General features: G+C 43.4%; 1 protein-coding gene across 1 annotated transcript; it reads right to left on the bottom strand.

The window, feature by feature from the left end:
• Window positions 1-1,685: 1,685 nt before the first annotated feature.
• Window positions 1,686-18,403, bottom strand: TMEM35A (transmembrane protein 35A). Its single transcript, XM_010388468.2, has 2 exons — window positions 18,122-18,403; window positions 1,686-3,442 (listed from the first exon to the last, which is right to left on the bottom strand). The coding sequence occupies exons 1-2, from the start codon at window positions 18,239-18,241 to the stop codon at window positions 3,059-3,061; spliced, it is 504 nt and encodes a 167-aa protein (XP_010386770.1). The 5' UTR covers window positions 18,242-18,403; the 3' UTR covers window positions 1,686-3,058.
• Window positions 18,404-19,335: the final 932 nt, after the last annotated feature.

Genomic DNA, 19,335 nt, shown 5'->3' with positions numbered 1-19,335 from the left:
AGTGGGCCGTTGCTGCTGGTGTCAGCTGATTGGCTGGCGTTCCCACTGAGCTAAGAATATTCACGTTCGTCATTTTGCGTATAGCGGGACAATTCGTGTCTGGGTTCTTGAATTTAACATAATCAGTTATAGTGATTATTTTGCCTAGGCTGACCCAAGATGTCGGGACTTTGTAGGAAAATGTGAAACCGCAAATATCACAATAAATGTGGCTTCTCCCTGGCCGAGACTTAAGTTAAAGGGCCTGTCGCTTTCCCCATGTGAACCTAGGGCGTGGGAGGAAAGAAAGGCTGAATCTGCCCTCCTTTTACCGAGAATGGGTATGGATATCCTCCAAGGTTTTCTAGAAACCGGCTGTCAACATGTAACTATTACTAACAATGAGGAGTTAATTGACCTTAAAGAAACTGGCTTTAAAAACAGCAACAAGGGTTTAGTCTAAGCTCTCAGCTTAGTCCCTAATTTAATCTCTTATTAGAGTAGGAATAAGAGAGAAAAGACAAATTTAATGACTCTCACTGAGTTGTTGAGACCAAAACATACCTGTAAACTTTAGGCAAACTTGGCGGTGGGGGGACTGCAATCTTAGAGATGAATAATCAAAGTTTATGTATTTGGGAAAGGATACAGCAAAAATAACTTTACCACATCATATATGGTTTTCAGAATAGTTTCACCAACTCTTATTTAATCATGCATGACAGCTGAGGCTCTTCAATTTTTTCTGATAGATGCTGTTCTTTAATAAAATTGAAAATTTCTTGAATAATTTTTCATGTTTTTAATCATGTTTCATAGGCTCAAAGAAATGTAAATTGGAAGGAAATTTAAGGTTTCGACATCCTTCTTTTTGTAGATGGTGAAACTGGAGCCCTGAGTGGTGAAATATCTTGCCCAATGTGAAAAGTCCGTGGCAGTGCAACTCGTACCACTTTGTGGAGATATATGTGTATATGTGTGTGTGTATATATATATAGATATGTATATATGTGTATATATAGATATGTATATATGTGTGTGTGTGTGTGTGTATATAGTGAAAGATAGTGATTCACCTTTGATACACCTTCAATTTTCTCCAAAATCATTTTTCGAACTTCTCTTGGCATCACCTAATTAAGCAAAACTCCCAAACCTGGAAATTGTATTGAGATCCTAATTACGTGGCTTTCTGTCTTGTGTGCTAACATCACAAAAGTGTGGGGAAACGTAAATAAAATTGGAAAGTTGGGCCAGGCAAGGTGGCTCACACCTGTCATCCCAGCACTTTGGAAGACCGGGCCAAGCAGACTGCTTGAGCCCAGGGGTTCGAGGTCAGACTGGGCACCATGGCAAAATCCCGTCTCTACAAAAAAAAAATTAGCCAGGCATGGTGGCATATGCCTGTAGCCCCAGCTATTCAGGAAGCTGAGGTGGGAGGGTCACTTGAACCTGGTAAATTGAGGCTGCAGTGAGCTGTGATCACGCCACTGCACTACAGCCTGGGCAACAGAGCAAGACCATGCCTCAAAAAAAATAAGAAAAAGAAAAAAAAGAAATTGGAAACTTGGCAACCTCATTAGCATATTAAGTGATTAAACTCCCTCTTTTCTTTTATCTCCTCCTTCATCCAGACTCAGAAAAAGAGAGGCTAAATCCTTTGATATGATCCTTACTTTCCAGATTTTCAGTATTTGTCCAGACAGTTTCCTCCAAATTTCAAAAAGTTTTATTTTGAAAGAATGAGAGAAATAAAACAGAGAGGTATCAATTACCAAGAACAATTACACTGAAGAAAACACAATAATAAGTACTCTTCCCACACACACACCCCCCACCCATTTCCCCATCCCTGGCACAATAATATTAAAACCACCAAAGCACATCTAACAAGGAAAAACAACAGTACGTAATGAAAAAAGCAAATGTCCATACTGCTCAGTCCAACTAACCCTTATGAAATGTCCTTCCCTCAGCTAAACTCCACCCACTGGAATGAAAAAGAAGTGTAGAGACAACCCCTAAGGGGGACTTGGAACTCTGCTTATACTAGCAAAGCTCAGTGAAGAATCAGTAAGAGTAGTGAATCTGTTTGGCAATGAAACACTGGATATAGCTTCCTTTTCAAATTTTGGATGATTGCAGAGAACAGGTAGAGTTTGAGACTCACAGACTTCTAATAGGACTGATTCCTGTTCCCTCAACCCTAACAGTGGAGCAGCTGCCAAATCGTGGTTGGCTGCTGAGAATAGTGGAAGTGAGGCAACTTTGGGCGTAAGACAATCTGAAAAAGATGTCTGGAAACAAGTTTACTGCTTCAGTTTCAAACTGAGTAAAGGGGTTTAATAGGTGGGGCTCGGACAAAGGCAAGGTGAAACTTCCTATATTATCACTTGAAGAATTAAATTATCAATTTGACTGCATGCATCCTTTGTTTTAATTAAACTCAATATGGACTATTTAAAATTTAAACAACTTTTGGAATAGAGCCTAATTAATTTCATATATAACTCAGTATCCGAAATTGAATTTTTTTTTTTCCCTAAAGTAGTAAGTTTAAGTTTTCAGCATCTGTGGAGAGATTCCCGGCCATGGGACTACATGACTTGTTTTATATCAGGATTCTCTTTATAGGAAATTTGTTTTATTCTGCCTTTGCTGGAATCAATCTATAAAGGGAAGGATGCCTGTGCAGGATTAGTTCAAGATCAGAGATTTCTCTGCTCGTGTGTGTATGCATGGGCACGCGCGCACACACACACAGTAGTTAAATACATTTTCCCACACACAATGCTTGTTGGAGTCCATCTCACAATTACACTTCAATAGTAGCCATATACATGTACATGCAGCAAGATGTGAGAGTTGCCCCAGAGTGATTAAAGGTGGTGCACAAATGTCAATGTGGGGAAGTCATTTTAGCATATAGATGTACACAAGCCAATAGGGTCATTAACTTGCAGATTACATTTTTCCCTTTCCCCAAGATAAATAAATCAAATGAAAAACACACACTGACGTCTTCCTGGTGTCATGGACGCAACTGCCTGGAAGGTCCACTCTTTGCACTGCCACTTTCCTATGACACCTTCACTTTGCCCTGAGGGGCCTTCTCATATAAGGTGGGTTGCTCCTCAGCATTCCCTGGCAAAGGCTTCTTCTCAGAAGACCGGTCTTCAGGCTTGCGGGCAATCAGCAGGCGGCAGGTGAGCAGGATTCCAAACACCAGAGCATGGGCGTAGCGTTTGAGAGGATCACCGACCAGCTGGTGGAAGAAGAGCACAGCCAACACCAGCAAGAGTAGGAAGAAGTTGGCCACATCTTTGGGACGCCCGGGCACAAGGGTCATGACGATGCCACAGGCCACCTCAAGGGCACCAATGCTTTTTCGGAGGAGAATGGAATTGATCCCCATTTTCTTCAGCAGAGGGAGGGCTCGAACATAGCTCTTGTAAGCACGTTTCTAGAGTGGAAATATTGTAAGGAAATTACTGCATTAACCATGATTTTAACATTAGAATGAAGAAAACACAAGCAGAGTCCTCCTTCCCTACCTCCATTCCCCTTTTCACACTAGCCACTGGTGTCCCATTATATATAATTTTTCATATCTTAATTATATGTAATTAAACTTAGAGGCCAGGCACAGTGACTCACACCTGTAATCCCAGCACTTTGGGAGGCCGAGGCGGGCAGATCACCTGAGGCCGGGAATTGGAGACAGCCTGGCCAACATGGTGAAACCCCATCTCTACTAAAAATACAAAAATTAGCCAGGAGTGGTGGTGGACACCTGTAATCCCAGCTACTTGGGAGTCTGAGACACAAGAATGGTTTGAACTCAGGAGGTGGAGATTGCAGTGAGCCAAGATTGCACCACTGCACTCCAGCCTGGGCGATGGAGTAAGACTCCATCTAAAAAAAAAAAAAAAAAAAAAGAAAGAAAGAAAGAAAAAGAAACACCAAGCAATCTGCTGGAATCCCTGTGATTTAAACCTTAGTAGCATCTTTGCTATGGTCTGAATGTTTGTGTCCCCAACAAAAATTATATGTTGAAATCATAACCCCCAAGATGATGGTATTAGTAGGTGGGACTTTGGGAAATGATTATGTCCATGAGGGTGGAGTGTTCCTAAATGAGATTAATTCCTTTATAAAAGAGGCCTCAGAGAGCTGACTTGCCCCTTCTGCCATGTGAGGACACAGTTAGAAGGCACCATCTATGAAGAGAAAGTGGGTCCTCAATAGACACCAAACTGCTGCTGTCTTGATCTTGGACTTCTCAGCCTACAGAACTGTGAGAAATAAATTTCTGTTGTTTATAAGCTACCCAGTTTATGCTATTTTATTATACCAGTCTGAATGGACTAAGACAAGCACCAAAGGTAATAAGGCAGATAATTTGATTTTATAGTTTAAAAACATTTATGATTATAAATCATAAATAGCATTAAGAATTTTTTTTAGCCAGGCACAGTGGCTCACGCCTGTAATCCCAACATTTTGGGAGGCCAAGGCGGGCGGATCACCTCAGGTCAGGAGGTCTAGACCAGCCTGGCCAACATGGTGAAACCTCATCTGTACTAAAAATACACAAATTAGCCGGGTGTGGTGGGGCATGGCTGTAATCCCAGCTACTCGGGAGGCTGAGGCAGGAGAATCACTTGAACCCATGAGGCAGAGGTCGCAATGAGCCAAGATCGTGCCACTGCGCTCCAGCCTGGGCGACAGAGCAAGACTCCATCTCTAAATAAATAAATAAATAAATAAATAAATAAAATAAAAAAGAATAATATAATATAAAATAAAAAGAATTTTTAAAGAACTAACTAGGCCCATAAAAACTGGTACATGTTAGCCACATCCATATTTTCTAGTGCCTGCTTTGTCAAAACCCAGGTGCATATGAATACTAAGCAAAATGAAACAAGGTAAGGCACAGTATGGTAAAGCTTCACTAATTTGAACTTCCCTAAATTGGAATCTGTGATATTTCAGAAAAGAGAGAATCTGGAGTTTATATTTGTAGAATCTATAAAAATGAAAGTGTTTGCTGAGAAAATAGAAAAATAAACATGTATGCAAATGTCAGCCCTTTATATATCTTTAAAGTATAGTAAGACAAAATCAGTCTCATTTCATTGAGATAAATCCCCAAACCTTTATAAGAAGCTACTTTGGCTAGCTTCATTCCTTAATTTTTATTTTATTTTATTTTTCATTCTTTTGAGACGGAGTCTCACTCTGTCGCCCAGGCTGGAGTGCAGTGGTGGAATCTTGGCTCACTGCAACCTCTGCCTCCCGGGTTCAAGCGATTCTCCTGCCGCAGCCTCCTGCATAGCTGGGTTTACAGGTGTGCACCACCACGCCTGGCTGATTTTTTTTTCTTGTATTTTTAGTAGAGATGGGGTTTCGCCATGTTGGCCAGGCTGGTCTCGAACTCCTGACCTCAGGTGATCCGCCCACCTCGGCCTCCCAAAGTGCTGGAATTACAGGTGTGAGCCATTGCGCCTGGCCTCATTCCTTAATTTTGATTCAAGAAATATTTATTGTACACCTGTTATGGGTTTTGCATCAATGATGCAGAGATAAATAAGACAGGGTAATAAAGCTTTCAGACTAGTAGGTGGAAACAGATATGTAAACAACATAAAGCAGCACAGTTAGTGGTACATAAATAGAGATCTATATAAGATCACAAAGTAACAGAATTATATTGACCTTCGAGTTATAGATCATTCATATTTTTCACTATCCATTTTAGCGTGTTCCTCATATTGGAGTAAATTGATGAGATTTGATCAAGTGTCTTATTGGGTTGGTCCACTGCTTTGTTTGCATTTAGTATCCATTCATCCATTCAATGTTTCCTTCCTTCCTTCCTTCCTTCCTTCCTTCCTTCCTTCCTTCCTTCCTTCCTTCCTTCCTTCCTTCCTTTCTTTCTTTCTTTTTTTCTTTGCTTTCCAGGAGGTGCTGTCATCTGAGTTCAATATTTATAAAGTGCCTCCTTGTGCTAAGCACTGTACTGGGTTCTCTGGATATAAGTGTCAATTATTCAAAGGTCCTCTCTTCCTGAAGTTTGAGGTTTATAAGGGGAAGAGCAGATATGTAAATACACAAGTGCAATAAAGTGTTATAAGTGCTGGATACAATTATGTAGCAGGAACAGTATAGGCACACCAGAGGGCGTGGTCAAATCTCCCTACATAGTGACAGAAAATTTGGAGTGGAATCTTTTTTTTTTTTTTTTTTTTTTTTTTTTTTTTTTTTTTTTTTTTTTTTGAGACGGAGTCTTGCTGTGTCGCCCAGGCTGGAGTGCAGTGGCGCGATCTCGGCTCACTGCAAGCTCCGCCTCCCGGGTTCACCCCATTCTCCCGCCTCAGCCTCCGAGTAGCTGGGACTACAGGCGCCCACCACCACGCCCGGCTAGTTTTTTGTATTTTTAGTAGACAGTGGAATCTTAAAAGTAGAGTAGGTGAGGCTGGGCATGGTGGCTCATGCCTGTAATCTCAGCACTTTGGGAGGCTGAGGCGGGCAGATCATCTGAGGCCAGGAGTTCGAGACCAGCCTGGCCAATATGGCGAAACCCTGTTTCTACTATAAAAAAAAAAAAAATTAGCTGGGCGTGGTGGCACGCACCTGTAATCCCAGCTACCTGGGAGGCTGAGGCACGAGAATCACTTGAGCCCAGGAGGCAGAGGTTTCAGTGAGTCAAAATGACGCAGGCCTGGGCAACAGAGCAAGACTCTGTCTCTAAAAAAAAAAAGAAAGAAAGAAAAGAAATGGAAAGAGAGAGTCCACAAAGCAGATAGAAGAAAGTGTGGTCAGAAAAGCAGGAGGAAAACCAGGAGAGATCAGGTCATGGACACCAAGATAAGTTTTAAGAAGAGAATAGTCAAAAGTGCCAAATGCTAGACAAGTGTAAGAATGAGGCAGAAAGCCAACTTGACCTCTCAGAAGCATCTGGCACTTAAACTAGTGTTCACGCACTCTAGATTTAGAACAAATATTGACAAACAAATGCACCTTTACTTAATGGATTAATTATGAGTGGCCCCAGATAATCGCCTATGAGGACTCTTAAAAGACTAATGGTTTAGAAAAAAGCATGGTTTGGATGCAAGCAGACTTGGCGTCAAATCCCAGCTCTGCCACTTTCTAGCCTTTTTTTTTTTTTTTTTTTTTTTTTTTTTTTTTTGATATGGACGGCACTCTGTCACTGAGGCTGGAGCGCAGTGGTGGGATCGGAGCTCACTGCGGCCTCTACCTCTGGGGCTCAAAAGCAATTCTCCCACCTTGCCTCAGCCTCCTGAGTTGCTGGGACTACAGGGTATGCACCATCATGCCCGGCTAATTCTTTTGCTTTGTTTTGTTTGTTGTTGTTGCTGTTTTTAGAGACAGCGCCTGGCTATGTGGCCTGCCTTAACTTTCCAAAGTGCTCCTGCCGCTTTCTAGTTGGGTGTCTCTGAGCAAATTATTTGAAAGGTCCTGAACAAGCCTGGACTAGGGTAAAGTCAGCAAGGCTACTTACTTTGGATGGAAAATTTAAGGGGGCACCAAAAACACTCACTAATCAAGGTAAATAACATCCATGATGAACACAATATGAAACTTTTAAATAAAGATAGGCTCTGACACTACACTTGCACGACCCTGCTTCACTCACTTCTCCCTAAACCTGCCTGGTCAGAGACTGTCATTTAAAATTCCACCTCACACTAGTCCCTACCCTGTTCCTGAGCCTATATGGAAATACAGTGTTAGTCATTCTTCCTCTCTCTTCCCATCTTAGATTAAATCAAGGATTTTTCATAGAGAAATTAGGAGAGAGGTTGACCAGTAGGCAGAATAAAACCTTGGGCTGAAAGGAGCCAGACTCATGTGGGGCAGAGCTGAGCTGAGGTTTAGGGTACCTGGTGGTGGTGAGAAGCCCACCCCTTTCCTCTCATTAACCTAAATACATGCCACCTGCCTTATCCTTCGCCCTTTGCACTCTGGTGATGGTAGCAGGGGGACGTTACGGGGAAAAAATGTAGACCCCAGAGGCTTCCATAATACTTTTTTTTTTTTTTTTTTTTTGAGGCAGAGTCCCACTCTGTCACCCAGACTGGAGTACAGTGGCTCAGCTCACTGCAAACTCTGCTTCCCAAGCTCAAGCGATTCTCCTGTCTCAGTCTCCTGAGTAGCTGCGATTACAGGCGTGCACCCCCACGTCCAGCTAATTTTTGTATTTTTAGTAGAGACGGGTTTTCACCATGTTGGCCAGGCTCTTCTTGAACTCCTGACTTCAGGTGTTAGGATTACAGGCGTCAGCCACCACGCCTGGCCTCTTAACACTTCTGAGGGTCTCGCTGTCACCCAGGCGGGAGTACAGTTGCACCATCAGGGCTCACTGCAGCCTCGAGCTCCCAGGCTCAAGTGATCCTCCCGCCTCAGCCTCCTGAGTAGCTGGGCCTACAGGCTTGTGCCACCATGCCTGGCTAATCTCTTTTAAATTTTTTTGTAGAGACTGGGTCTCACTATGTTGTCTAGGCCTGTCTCAAACTCCAGGGCTCAAGTGATCCTCCTGCCTCAGCCTCCCAAAGTGTTGAGATTACAGGCGTGAGCCACCATGCTTGGCCAGTAAGGGCCATTTCTAATTAGCAACACAAAGGTTCTCAAGAGGCAATTCCTAAATCCTAAGTGTACACTTCTGATGTGATAAACACAAAAGACAGGATGAGTTTTTTGTTTGTTTTTTGAGATGAGTCTTGCTCTGTCACCCAGGCTGGAGTGCAGTGGTATGATCTCAGCTCACTGCAACCTCTGCCTCCTGGGTTCGAGCGATTCTTCTGCCTCAGCCTCCCAAGTAGCTGGGACTACAGGCGCACACCACCATGCCCGGCTAATTTTTGTATTTTTATTATTTATTTATTTATTTATTTTGAGATGGAGTCTCACTCTGTTGCCCAGGCTGGAGTGCAGTGACATGATCTCGGCTCACCACAACCTCTGCCTCCTAGGTTCAAGCGATTCTCCTACCTCAGCCTCCTGAGTAGCTGGGATTAGAGGTGCCTGCCACCATGCCTGGCTAATTTTTGTATTTTTAGTAGAGATGGGGTTTCACTATGTTGGCCAGGCTGGTCTTGAACTCCTGACCTCATGATGTGCCCAGCCCAGGATGAGTTTCTTATAGTCAGTTAGGAGCCAAGACTTCCAGATGCTGCCTGAGTGGCTTCTGGAAACACTTCTTTTTTGACTAGGGCTTAACCACCCATCATTCAGGTATAAATTCTTATCTATACTATAGTGCAATCTGTAGCTTGGGGCCATACTCTATGTTTTAAATCAAGTTCCTATAACTTCAGTAATCTTTTTTCTCTCCATTTAGTAGAACTGCATATTACTTTTTTAGTTTAGCTAACCTCTTAAACTGCAGCTGTGGATATTTTTATGCAGCTGTTGCTTCTTTCTTTCTTCTATTTCTCAAGAGGAAACTGCATGTGGATAAGCCATTTTATCAAATCTTTCACTGAAAGCTGAGTAGGTACAGATAGGATTTATTTTCTAGGACTCCAAAGAGGGAATGTTTAATTTATTGGAGATGGGACTAAGCTTGGATGGGTCTTGACATTACAGGAAGCCATCAATCTTTCTCCTGTGGAGTAGGATAGTGACATCAAAAGAATCCTATTGGCCAGGCGCAGTGGTTCACGCCTGTAATCCCAGCACTTTGGGAGGCTGAGGCGGGCAGATCACCTGAGGTTGGGAGTTCAAAACCAGCCTGACAAACATGGAGGAACCCCATCTCTACTAAAAGTACAACATAAGCTGGGCGTAGTGGCACATGCCTGTAATCCCAGCTACTTGGGAGGCTGAGGCAGGAGAATTGCTTGAACCCGGGAGGCAGAGGTTGCAGTGAGCCGAGGCCATGGCATTGCACTCTAGCCTGTGCAACAAGAGCAAAACTCCTTCTCAAAAAAAAAAAAAAAAAAAAAAAAAAAAAAGAATCCTATTATTGCAAGCCCCCTCATTATGCTTGGTCCAGGCCACTTCAAGTTAAACAATAGAAGGGTCACATGTCTTGAGTCTATAGTAACTAGGTCTCTAAAGACTTTAATTGTGGCCGGGCGCGGTGGCTCAAGCCTGTAATCCCAGCACTTTGGGAGGCCGAGACGGGCGGATCACAAGGTCAGGAGATCGAGACCATCCTGGCTAACCCGGTGAAACCCCGTCTCTACTAAAAAATATAAAAAACTAGCCGGGCGAGGTGGCGGGCGCTTGTAGTCCCAGCTACTCGGGAGGCTGAGGCAGGAGAATGGTGTAAACCCGGGAGGCGGAGCTTGCAGTGAGCTGAGATCCGGCCACTGCACTCCAGCCTGGGCGACAGAGCGAGACTCCGTCTCAAAAAAAAAAAAAAGACTTTAATTGTATGGATAGTAAGAATAAAGAGAGTTGACAGATTCACTTTCTTAAAAGGCTCTTGCAATTCACTTTGTTAGGTCTGTGTTCTTTCCATTGCAATAACCCAGGCTCTGAAACCATAGTTTCCATATAGGGGGAAGAAAAACAGGAAAAAGACAGGTTTAGTTAAATGTTTCAAGCCCCTGCAATCAAAGGCAATCATCTAGCAATATCCTTGGACTGGGATTCTTAAGCTGAATTCCAATTTTAGTTTTGCCACTAAATTGCTTGGAGAAAATTACTAAGTATTTTATTACCTTAGTTTCCCCTTAGATTCAGTAAATCAAATGAGCAGTTTGGAGATTTAGGTAAATAATCAAAGTGTCATAGCATCAGCTGAGGACAACACACACACATTTGATCATTAACGAACCACACAATTAGGCCGGGTGCAGTGTCTCACACCCATAACCCCAGTACTTTGGGAGACCAAAACGGGTGGATCACCTGAGGTCAGGAGTTTGAGACCAGCCTGGCCAACATGGCAAAACCCCATCTCTACTAAAAATACAAAAATTAGCCAAGCGTGGTGTCACACGTCTGTAGTCCCAACTACTTGGGAGGTTAAGGCAGGAGAATCATTTGAACCTGGGAGGCAGAGGTTACGGTGAGCTGAGACCGTGCCACTTTACTCCAGCCTGGGTGATAGAACCAGACGCTGTCAAAAAACAAAACAAAACAAAACAAAACAAAACAAAACCAAAAAATCCCACACACAATTAGAAATCCATATGTTTGCAAGCCACAGTAATTTAATAACAAAATCATTGATGAATCAAGCAGGTCCATTCTTGTGGTATGAGGACATTATGATTCAGACATGAGTCAAAAGCATATGGAGCCTTTTATTTTTTGTTATTTTGTTATTTTATTTATTTTTATTTTTGAGACAGAGTCTCACTCTCACCAGGCTGGAGTGCAGTTGTGCGATCTTGGCTCACTGCAATCTCTGCCTCCCGGGTTCAAGCGATTCTCCAGCCTCAGCCTCCTGAGTAGCTGAGATTACAGGTGTGTGCCACCATGCCCAGCTAATTTTTTTTTTTTTTTGTATTTTTACTAGAGACAGGGTTTCACCATGTTGGCCAGGATGGTCTCGATCTCTTGACCTCGTGATCAACCTGCCTCAGCCTCCCAAAGTGCTGGGATTACAGGCGTGAGCCAACGTGCCTGGCCTGTAGAGCCTTTTAATTTTTTAAATTTATTATTTTTTCTCTTTTTTTGAGATGAATTCTTATTCTGTCACCCACGCTAGAGTGCAGCTGCATGATCTCAGCTCACTGCAGCCTCCACCTCCCAGGTTCAAGCAATTCTCCTGCCTCAGCCTCCCAAACAGCTGGGACTACAGGTGCCCGCTGACGTGCCCAGCGAATTTTTGTATTTTCAGTAGAGATGGGGTTTCACCATGTTGGCCAGGCTGGTCTAGAACTCCTGGCCTCAGGTGATCCACCCAACTCGGCTTCCCAAAGTGCTGGGATTACAGGCGTGAGCAACCGTGCCCAGCCGGAGCCTTTCTTTAGTCATATCTTTTTTTTTTTTTTCCTTTTTGTAATTTATTCTTCACCACACAGCAAGATCCATGATCTCATATTAATGACATTAAATTTGAATAGCTCAAAACTGTCAAATAATATTAATCTTTGATTACAATTAATAACCAGCCCAAGCCAGCTAACAGGACAAAATACAAAATGAGAACACTGAGCAAGTAGTGTCCACTTCAGTTCACTCATGCCAATTAGATGAAAGGAAAAGATAAATTGGCTAATATACTGTAGAATTCCATTTATATAAAGTTCAAAATCAGGTACAATTGACTTATGTTGTTAGAAGTCAGGATAGTAATTACCCTTGAGGGGGTAGTAACTGGAAGGGGCCATGAGGAAGGTTTCTGGGGTGCTGGTCATGTGGTGGTTTTTGTGGCTTTTTTTTTTTTTTTTTGAGATGGAGTCTTACTCTGTCACCCAGGCTGTAGTGCAGTAGCACAATCTTGGCTCACTGCAACCTCTGCCTCCTGGGTTTGAGCAATTCTCCTGCTTCAGCCTCCCAAGTAGCTGGGATTACAGGTGCCCACCACTAAGCCCAGCTAATTTTTGTATTTTTAGTAGAGACAGGGTTTTGCCGTGTTGCCCAGGCTGGTCTCGAACTCCTGACCTCAGGTGATCCACCCACCTCGGCCTCCCAAAGTGCTGAGATTACAGACATGAGCCACAGCACATGGCAATGTGCTTTTTCTTAAAATGAATGCTTGGTTACACGGGAATGTTCTGAAAATTCCTTGAGCTGCATACTTATGCTATGTGCATGTTTCAGTATATATGTTATACTTCAGTAAGATTTACAAGGAAAAAAAAACTGTATGAAAGCAGAAGAAAGCACTGATAAAAATATATTTTGGCAAAAAATCTCAGCCTGGTTGCTATCTTAAACCATAAAGCCTACATAAGTGCTGCAAAATGTACTGACTCATGTGTGATTTTTCTGAATCTCTGTAAGAAATAAAGCCCGTGTGAATCACAGATCATTGTTTAAATGTAATAAAAAGCCATTGCATATTTAATTGCCAAATTGCCACATGAATGATAAACATCTTTTTTTTTTTTTTAGATGGAGTTTCACTCTTGTTGCCCAGGCTGGAGTGCAATGGTGCGATCTCAGCTCACCACACCCTCTGCCTCCCAGGTTCAAGCGATTCTCTTGCCTCAGCCACCAGAGTAGCTGGGATTACAGGCATGCACCACCACGCCCAGCTAATTTTGTGTTTTTAGTAGAGAAGGGGCTTCTCCATGTTAGTCAGGCTGATCTTGAACTCCCAACCTATTCTACTTTCTATTGTCATATAATGCCCACCTAAAGAGGAAGCCAGCAAGCTTGATCCTACCAGTCAAAGTGGACGCTTCCCAGATTGCATCTTAGGGCAGAAGACTGACTCCTGCTGTCAGTCAAAGATCTCTCTGAAACAAACTCTGCTTTTGTCCACACTGAGAGGCTACAAGCTCCCCAACATAAACTCTAACACATAGTTTAGCTTGTGATGGCAGACTGTGTGAACTAAGCAAAGCTGCTTCACATCTCAGGGTCTGTTTCCTCTCTGAAAACAAACGTACTGTACCACCTCAGAGAGCGGTCTAAGCATCAGTAAATTACTATCTTATTACCTAGTTGGAAAACAATAGCAGTGATTGGGAGCTTAAAAGATTACCTATGGACATTAAATAAACTGCCCAAACATATTAGGAGTGTTTCCTCAGGATTACATATACGGAAGGGCATTTAACTACACATAAACAAATAAATCAAATCAACAAACATTTACTATGAGGGAATCAAAGAACCAGGGACTTGCCCAGTCATCCTCAGGACCAAAATCTCTTGGCTTTATTGTCACCAGGATTTTGGTGTTTTCTTACCTTTTCATATGCGGTCCCCTGTGCTTACAGGATGAAGCCACTACTACAAAAAGCTGAACACCAGATTTAAAGCAAGCCAACTATTTATATGTTCCCAGTCACTGCACAGGAAACTGCATCCCAGCACTTTTAAGGGCTGTCTCCCATTTTCAAGTGAACTAATAAAGGCATTTAGTCAAGGGAATGGCCAGTCATGTTGAATTCACGTGGGATTTAGAGTACTCTATAATGATACTTGCTAAATCTGGAGGAGGTATGGGACAACACATGCCAAATGGGCTATTCAGAGATGCATCTGGAAGTTCTGCATGAGATCCACTGTACATTACACAGCGGCAAGTGTGGATTTTTCAATATTAACTGATTGCATAAAGGTCTGTCCACAAGGGCACATGAAAATAGCATCTTGTTCTTCTAAATGCTTGATTTCAAGCTGGGAGTGGTGGCTCATGCCTGTAATCCCAGCACTTTGGGAGGCCAAGATGGGTGGATCACCTGAGGTCAGGAGTTCACAACCAGACTGGCCAACACAGTGAAACCCCATCTCTACTAAAAATACAAAAATTAGTCAGGCGTGGTGGCATGCACCTGTAATCCTATCTACTCCGGAGGCTGAGGCAGGAGAATCGCTTGAATCCGGGAGGCAGAGGTTGCAGTGAGCCAAGATCGCACCATTGCACTGCAGCCTGGGCAACAAGAGCGAAACGCCGTCTCATAAATAAATAAATAAATAAATACATGCTTGATTTCAGTCCCTTAAACTGGCTATTTAAATCAGTTAGGAAACCACTGCATAAAATAGAATCACTTATCATAATCACCTCACCCAAAGCATTTCTTGAACACATACTATAGCAAACACTGTACCAAACACTTTTATACATAATCTCAGTTAATATTTACAGCCTTCTGAGGTAGGCATTCCTTTTTTTTTTTTTTTTTTTCCTTAGGATGGTTTGTTTCTTAAGTGGTAGGCATTCTTATCCCCATTTTATGAACAAAGAAACTGAGACACCAAGAGTAGCAGGACCTGAACCCAAGTCTGTGTGACTATAAAGCCTGCACTCTTTCCACTAACTCTTGCTGGCTTCTCCAGTACAAACAGGAGAAAATTTCATAGTTATTTGTTTGTTTTTTAGCAATGATTCTCCCTGGAGAAGATAACACCTAACAATTACACAAATGATTTTAAAGCAAAACAAACAAATAAAAAAATAGTTGGCAGAAAAGCAAAAAAAAAAAAAAAAAAAAAAAAAGAAAGAAAAGAAAAAAAAGAAAGAAAAAGAAATCAAATCAAATCAAAAATCTAAATTTTAAAAATTGATTTTGAAGTAAAACAAAATTGAAAACATGGATTGGGCAGTTAAACTGGTACAATAAAAGGAGGAAGACTATGCCGGGTATTCTCAAGAATTGGTTGTCAGTTCTGGCATCCATAAAAACCCAACAGTTTTAACCATTAATGATCCTTCTGTTGGGAGTATTGAGTCATGGACTTGGTTTCTCATCTCTGCTCCAACAACAGCTTACCTTCCTGGCCTTGGATATGTCATTAAACTTGTTCTGCTTCAGTTTATCCATCAGTAAAATAAAAATAACGAATACACTAAATCTGCCTCACAGAGATGTTCTAAAGAACAAATAATCTTAAAACAACAACAGCAGCAATAACGTTTTGAGATCTTATAAGAAATGCCACTGCAGTCAATACATGACTAACCTCCTCGATGCAGAGGAATCACTCCTTAATGGAAAACAAAAAATCCCAGATAATCATCCCAACTGATCTGGGGTTGGGGTTCTGAGAGACTTTCCCTCCGAGAGACAGGGGCTTCTTAGAGAGTCCCTCTAAGAGGCAAGAAATGGCTCCTGAACTGCATAATCAAGAGCCAACCAGAGAAATCTGAAGGGTGGTAACAAGCCAAGGCAATGCTACAATGACTCATTCATTCACCCATCCACTCCACAAATACATATTGAGCACCTTCTCTGTACTAGAACTGAATTTCCCTCCCTTTCCTATGGGAACGAGAATAAAGCTGGGCCAAGCCCAGGCACTATGCAGCAAGATTTATGCCAGAGAGCGATCTCTAGTCTATGGCCCTATGCTCAATGCAGGAGAGGACCCTGGCAAAGGGCAGTCTGAAAATCCTCTTCAAACTATTGTGACGTCTACTTCTCAGTTAGATACAATCTTTCCATTCCCTCTAGATGCCCCTAGCACAGAAGCACAGAAGTGTGCATACACACCCACACACAATGGTTCTATATTGCTGTGTTACGCTATATCTATTTAAATATGTTCCTATGTATTATATGAAATCTTCATATTTGTTTCTTCTGCCTTTCATTAGGCTGCGCTAGACAGCTCCATTTCTAGGAAGAAACATACTGTAAACCCATTTGTGGCTGGTCCTCCTTGTGAGCTCCTGCCAAGCTGGTAGGAAGCTTCCCGGTGACTCCATCTTAGTTGGATTGCCTGCAGAGCCTAACACTGTACTTAGGGTGCAGCTTGGGGGGCCTCTGAAGCAGCTGACTAGGGTCTGGAGGGCAGGGAGCATACTGAAGAAAGGTAGTGTCCCTAAGGCTAGGGAAAGCTTACAAATATCTATGATGCATACACACAAATATATAAATATATGTACATGAAAAGTAAAGCAAGAGCATGTTCATTTATTCATAATCTAACACCAAACTACTACCACCAAGACAGAAATATAGTGGCATTTCTCCTCCACCCTGTCCCTCTGTCCCAACCTCTTCAAGCCATTTGGTGGCTTCTGCTACCCCACCCCATCCCTCTTCTCCCAGTGCAGGCTGCCTCGGGTACTCATTTTGACCTGATTTCAATTCCATCTGGTCAAACATGCTGGGAGGAGGGGAGGGGAGAAGGAGAAGCATGTAAGGATTTGCCACTGGGGCTAGACCTAAACCCTTGAGTCCTAGCCACCCTCCCCCACCCTAGGGTGATCCTGCGGTGAGGAAGAAATGGAAAGCTCCAGCTTAAACCCTGAGACAGAAGCCAGAGCTGCCTGCAAACATTTTCTGAGCATCTATTAATATAATTTGCCAGTCTCCATCCATTTGCAGCTCACGTTAAGGGGCCCTGGAAAGCTCTGCAGTGGGTTCAGGAGAGCTATGAATTCCTCGCAATGTGTGAGACTGTTCCTCCCTGCCTCAGCCCTAACAGGGCTTGCTTCTTTTCTCTTTCCCCTTCTGTTCCTCCCCTAAGCTCCTTTCTCTCTTGACCTTGAGAGCCCAGTAATGTGCTCCCTCCCATTACTGGCAGTCTGGCAAAGGCGACGAGAAGCAGGGTCCCTTTAGCTGGGGTGGAGAAAAGAAGAGGCAAAGTGACAGGGGAAGGGGGAGAGATCCGAAAGTGCTAGAAACATTCCCTGCCATCTCCTAGTACTCCACAGCATAAGAGCAAGTCCTCATCACGCCCAACTGGGGAAAGCAGCCCAGCCCCCAGGTTGCAGAGGAGATGTTTTGGCCAGTCACCTTCCGTGATTCCAACTCTGCAGAGGGGAAAACATGCAGAGGGCCAGGCTCTGGTCATCCACAGAAGGCAAGGTAGGGATTACGGACTGTTTTGCATGAGAGAAAAAGCAGATTTTGCAGATTTTGTAGATTACCTCACACACAAAACAAAATAAAACAAAATATCTAGCTCTCCCTTGAGAGAATGGGAAGAAACAAGAGCTTAGTGACCTTTATTTGGGCCAAGAATGTTTTGTCTCAAGGATCCAGATACATATCCAGGTGGCTGGAGGAATACTATCAGCTGTCTGCCTGGGATGAGGAATACCAGTCAGCCCCTAAAAATTGCTTGTTTTAGTAGCCCATTTTTCCCAGCACTTTCCCTCTTTTCCCTTTGTTCTGCTCTAAAATAAATAAACTCTCTGCTTGCTAAACTCTTAGCTCACAGGGAGGGAATCAGACTTGTAGACTGGTTGCCCGGACGTTGGGTGTGTGCTGGAAGGAGGGAAGGGCTGCTGCCAATGACAGGTGCTACGCAGGTCTCAGCCTTCTGGTTTACTTGGGATGGGGGGTATTTGCTGGGCAACCCCTCCCCCAACTGGCATTCAGTGGCTCCAGAACAGCATAGCCCACAAAAGAAATCGTTCTTGCCCAGCTGCTCCTTCCTTCTGAGCTGCAAAGTTGTTGAGAAGGGAGAGTCCAGGTGGGGATAGGGGCTAAGGGGTGGTACCAGAAACTGAGAAGGAAAAAAGGGGAGAGGTCCTCGCAATCCCATGGGAGTGCGCTCCTCATCACCCGTATGCTTCACTTACCATCTCACTGTAGGCATCCTTGCTGAGCCTGGGGGTCAACTTGATAGTCCCCATGAAAACAAAGAAGAGTCCCAGGGCCACTGAGAGGGCCACAATAGTTACGGTTCTGGGGGATGCCATGGGGTCGCCAAGGCAGGTCCCAACTAATCCTTCTGATTTGCGCACCGCTACTGTCCAAGGCGCAGGCAGTTAGCACAGGGAGAGCTGGGGGGACGCTGCGGAGGCAGCAGGCAGCTAGAATGACAAAGGGAGAGGAGGGAGCTCGAGAGAAAAATTGAGAGATCGAGATTCAACCACTCTCACTACAACAATCGCTGGGTCCTAATGCCCTACGTGTGCTCACAGGCCAAAAGGACAGTCTCGAAGTTAAATGAAGCCCTAAACGAAAAACGGAAACTTCAAATCTTAAATGGGGAGAAGGGAGGTTATGTATGAGTTCGGTCACCGAGGGACCCCAGGAATGAGGAATTAGGGAAGACAGGCTTTGCTGCCACCTTCCCACTGGGCTCACTTTTCATCTCCCCCTCCCACTTATCATCCTTCAGTTATTCACTCCCTTTTTCCATCTCTTCCTTTCTGTCCCCCTTTCCTTTCCCTAAATCAAAATGTTGGTCCTCAGAGAGTTGTTTCTGAAGTTGGTAACACTCAAGCTTAAAACTGCAAAGTTGTCAGTCTTCAATGCTGCCAAAGAAGGCTTTCTCTTGCTCAGAAACCTTTAATGACTCTCATAGCCAGTGGTTAACTCCAGTTTTAAATTTGGAATTCAAGGCCCTCCACATTTTAACCGCTGTCTCTCTTTGGAGATTTAGTTTTCAATGGCTCCCACTGCCACATGCCACCCCTCACCTATCTACTCATGGCCTCATACAACCTAAGCCTTCCCACCTCCTCTACCTTTAACTCCCTATCTTTTGACCCCGCCCCCCGCCATCACTCTTCCATTACCATTAAACCTTTTCTTCAATGTCACCTCCTTCATAAAGCCTTTCCTGATTCATTCTCAGTTAGATATGATTTCTCCCTCCTCCAATTTTCTATAACAATATCCAATAATTGTCAACTGTTTACTAGATGCTAGACGCTGCCCTCTACTTGTTTTAACCAATTTAATCTTTACAGCAACACTATGGACTAAGTATGAGTCCCCATGTTATTAATGGGCACATTGAGGGGCTGGGAAGGTAAGTAACTTGCCCAAGAGTATACAGCTAGTA

The sequence above is a fragment of the Rhinopithecus roxellana genome, chromosome 7 (assembly GCF_007565055.1).
Source record: "Rhinopithecus roxellana isolate Shanxi Qingling chromosome 7, ASM756505v1, whole genome shotgun sequence".
Taxonomy (NCBI): domain Eukaryota; kingdom Metazoa; phylum Chordata; class Mammalia; order Primates; family Cercopithecidae; genus Rhinopithecus; species Rhinopithecus roxellana.
Note: the sequence above shows the minus strand (reverse complement) of the source record. Positions and strands in the feature narration are given on the sequence as shown.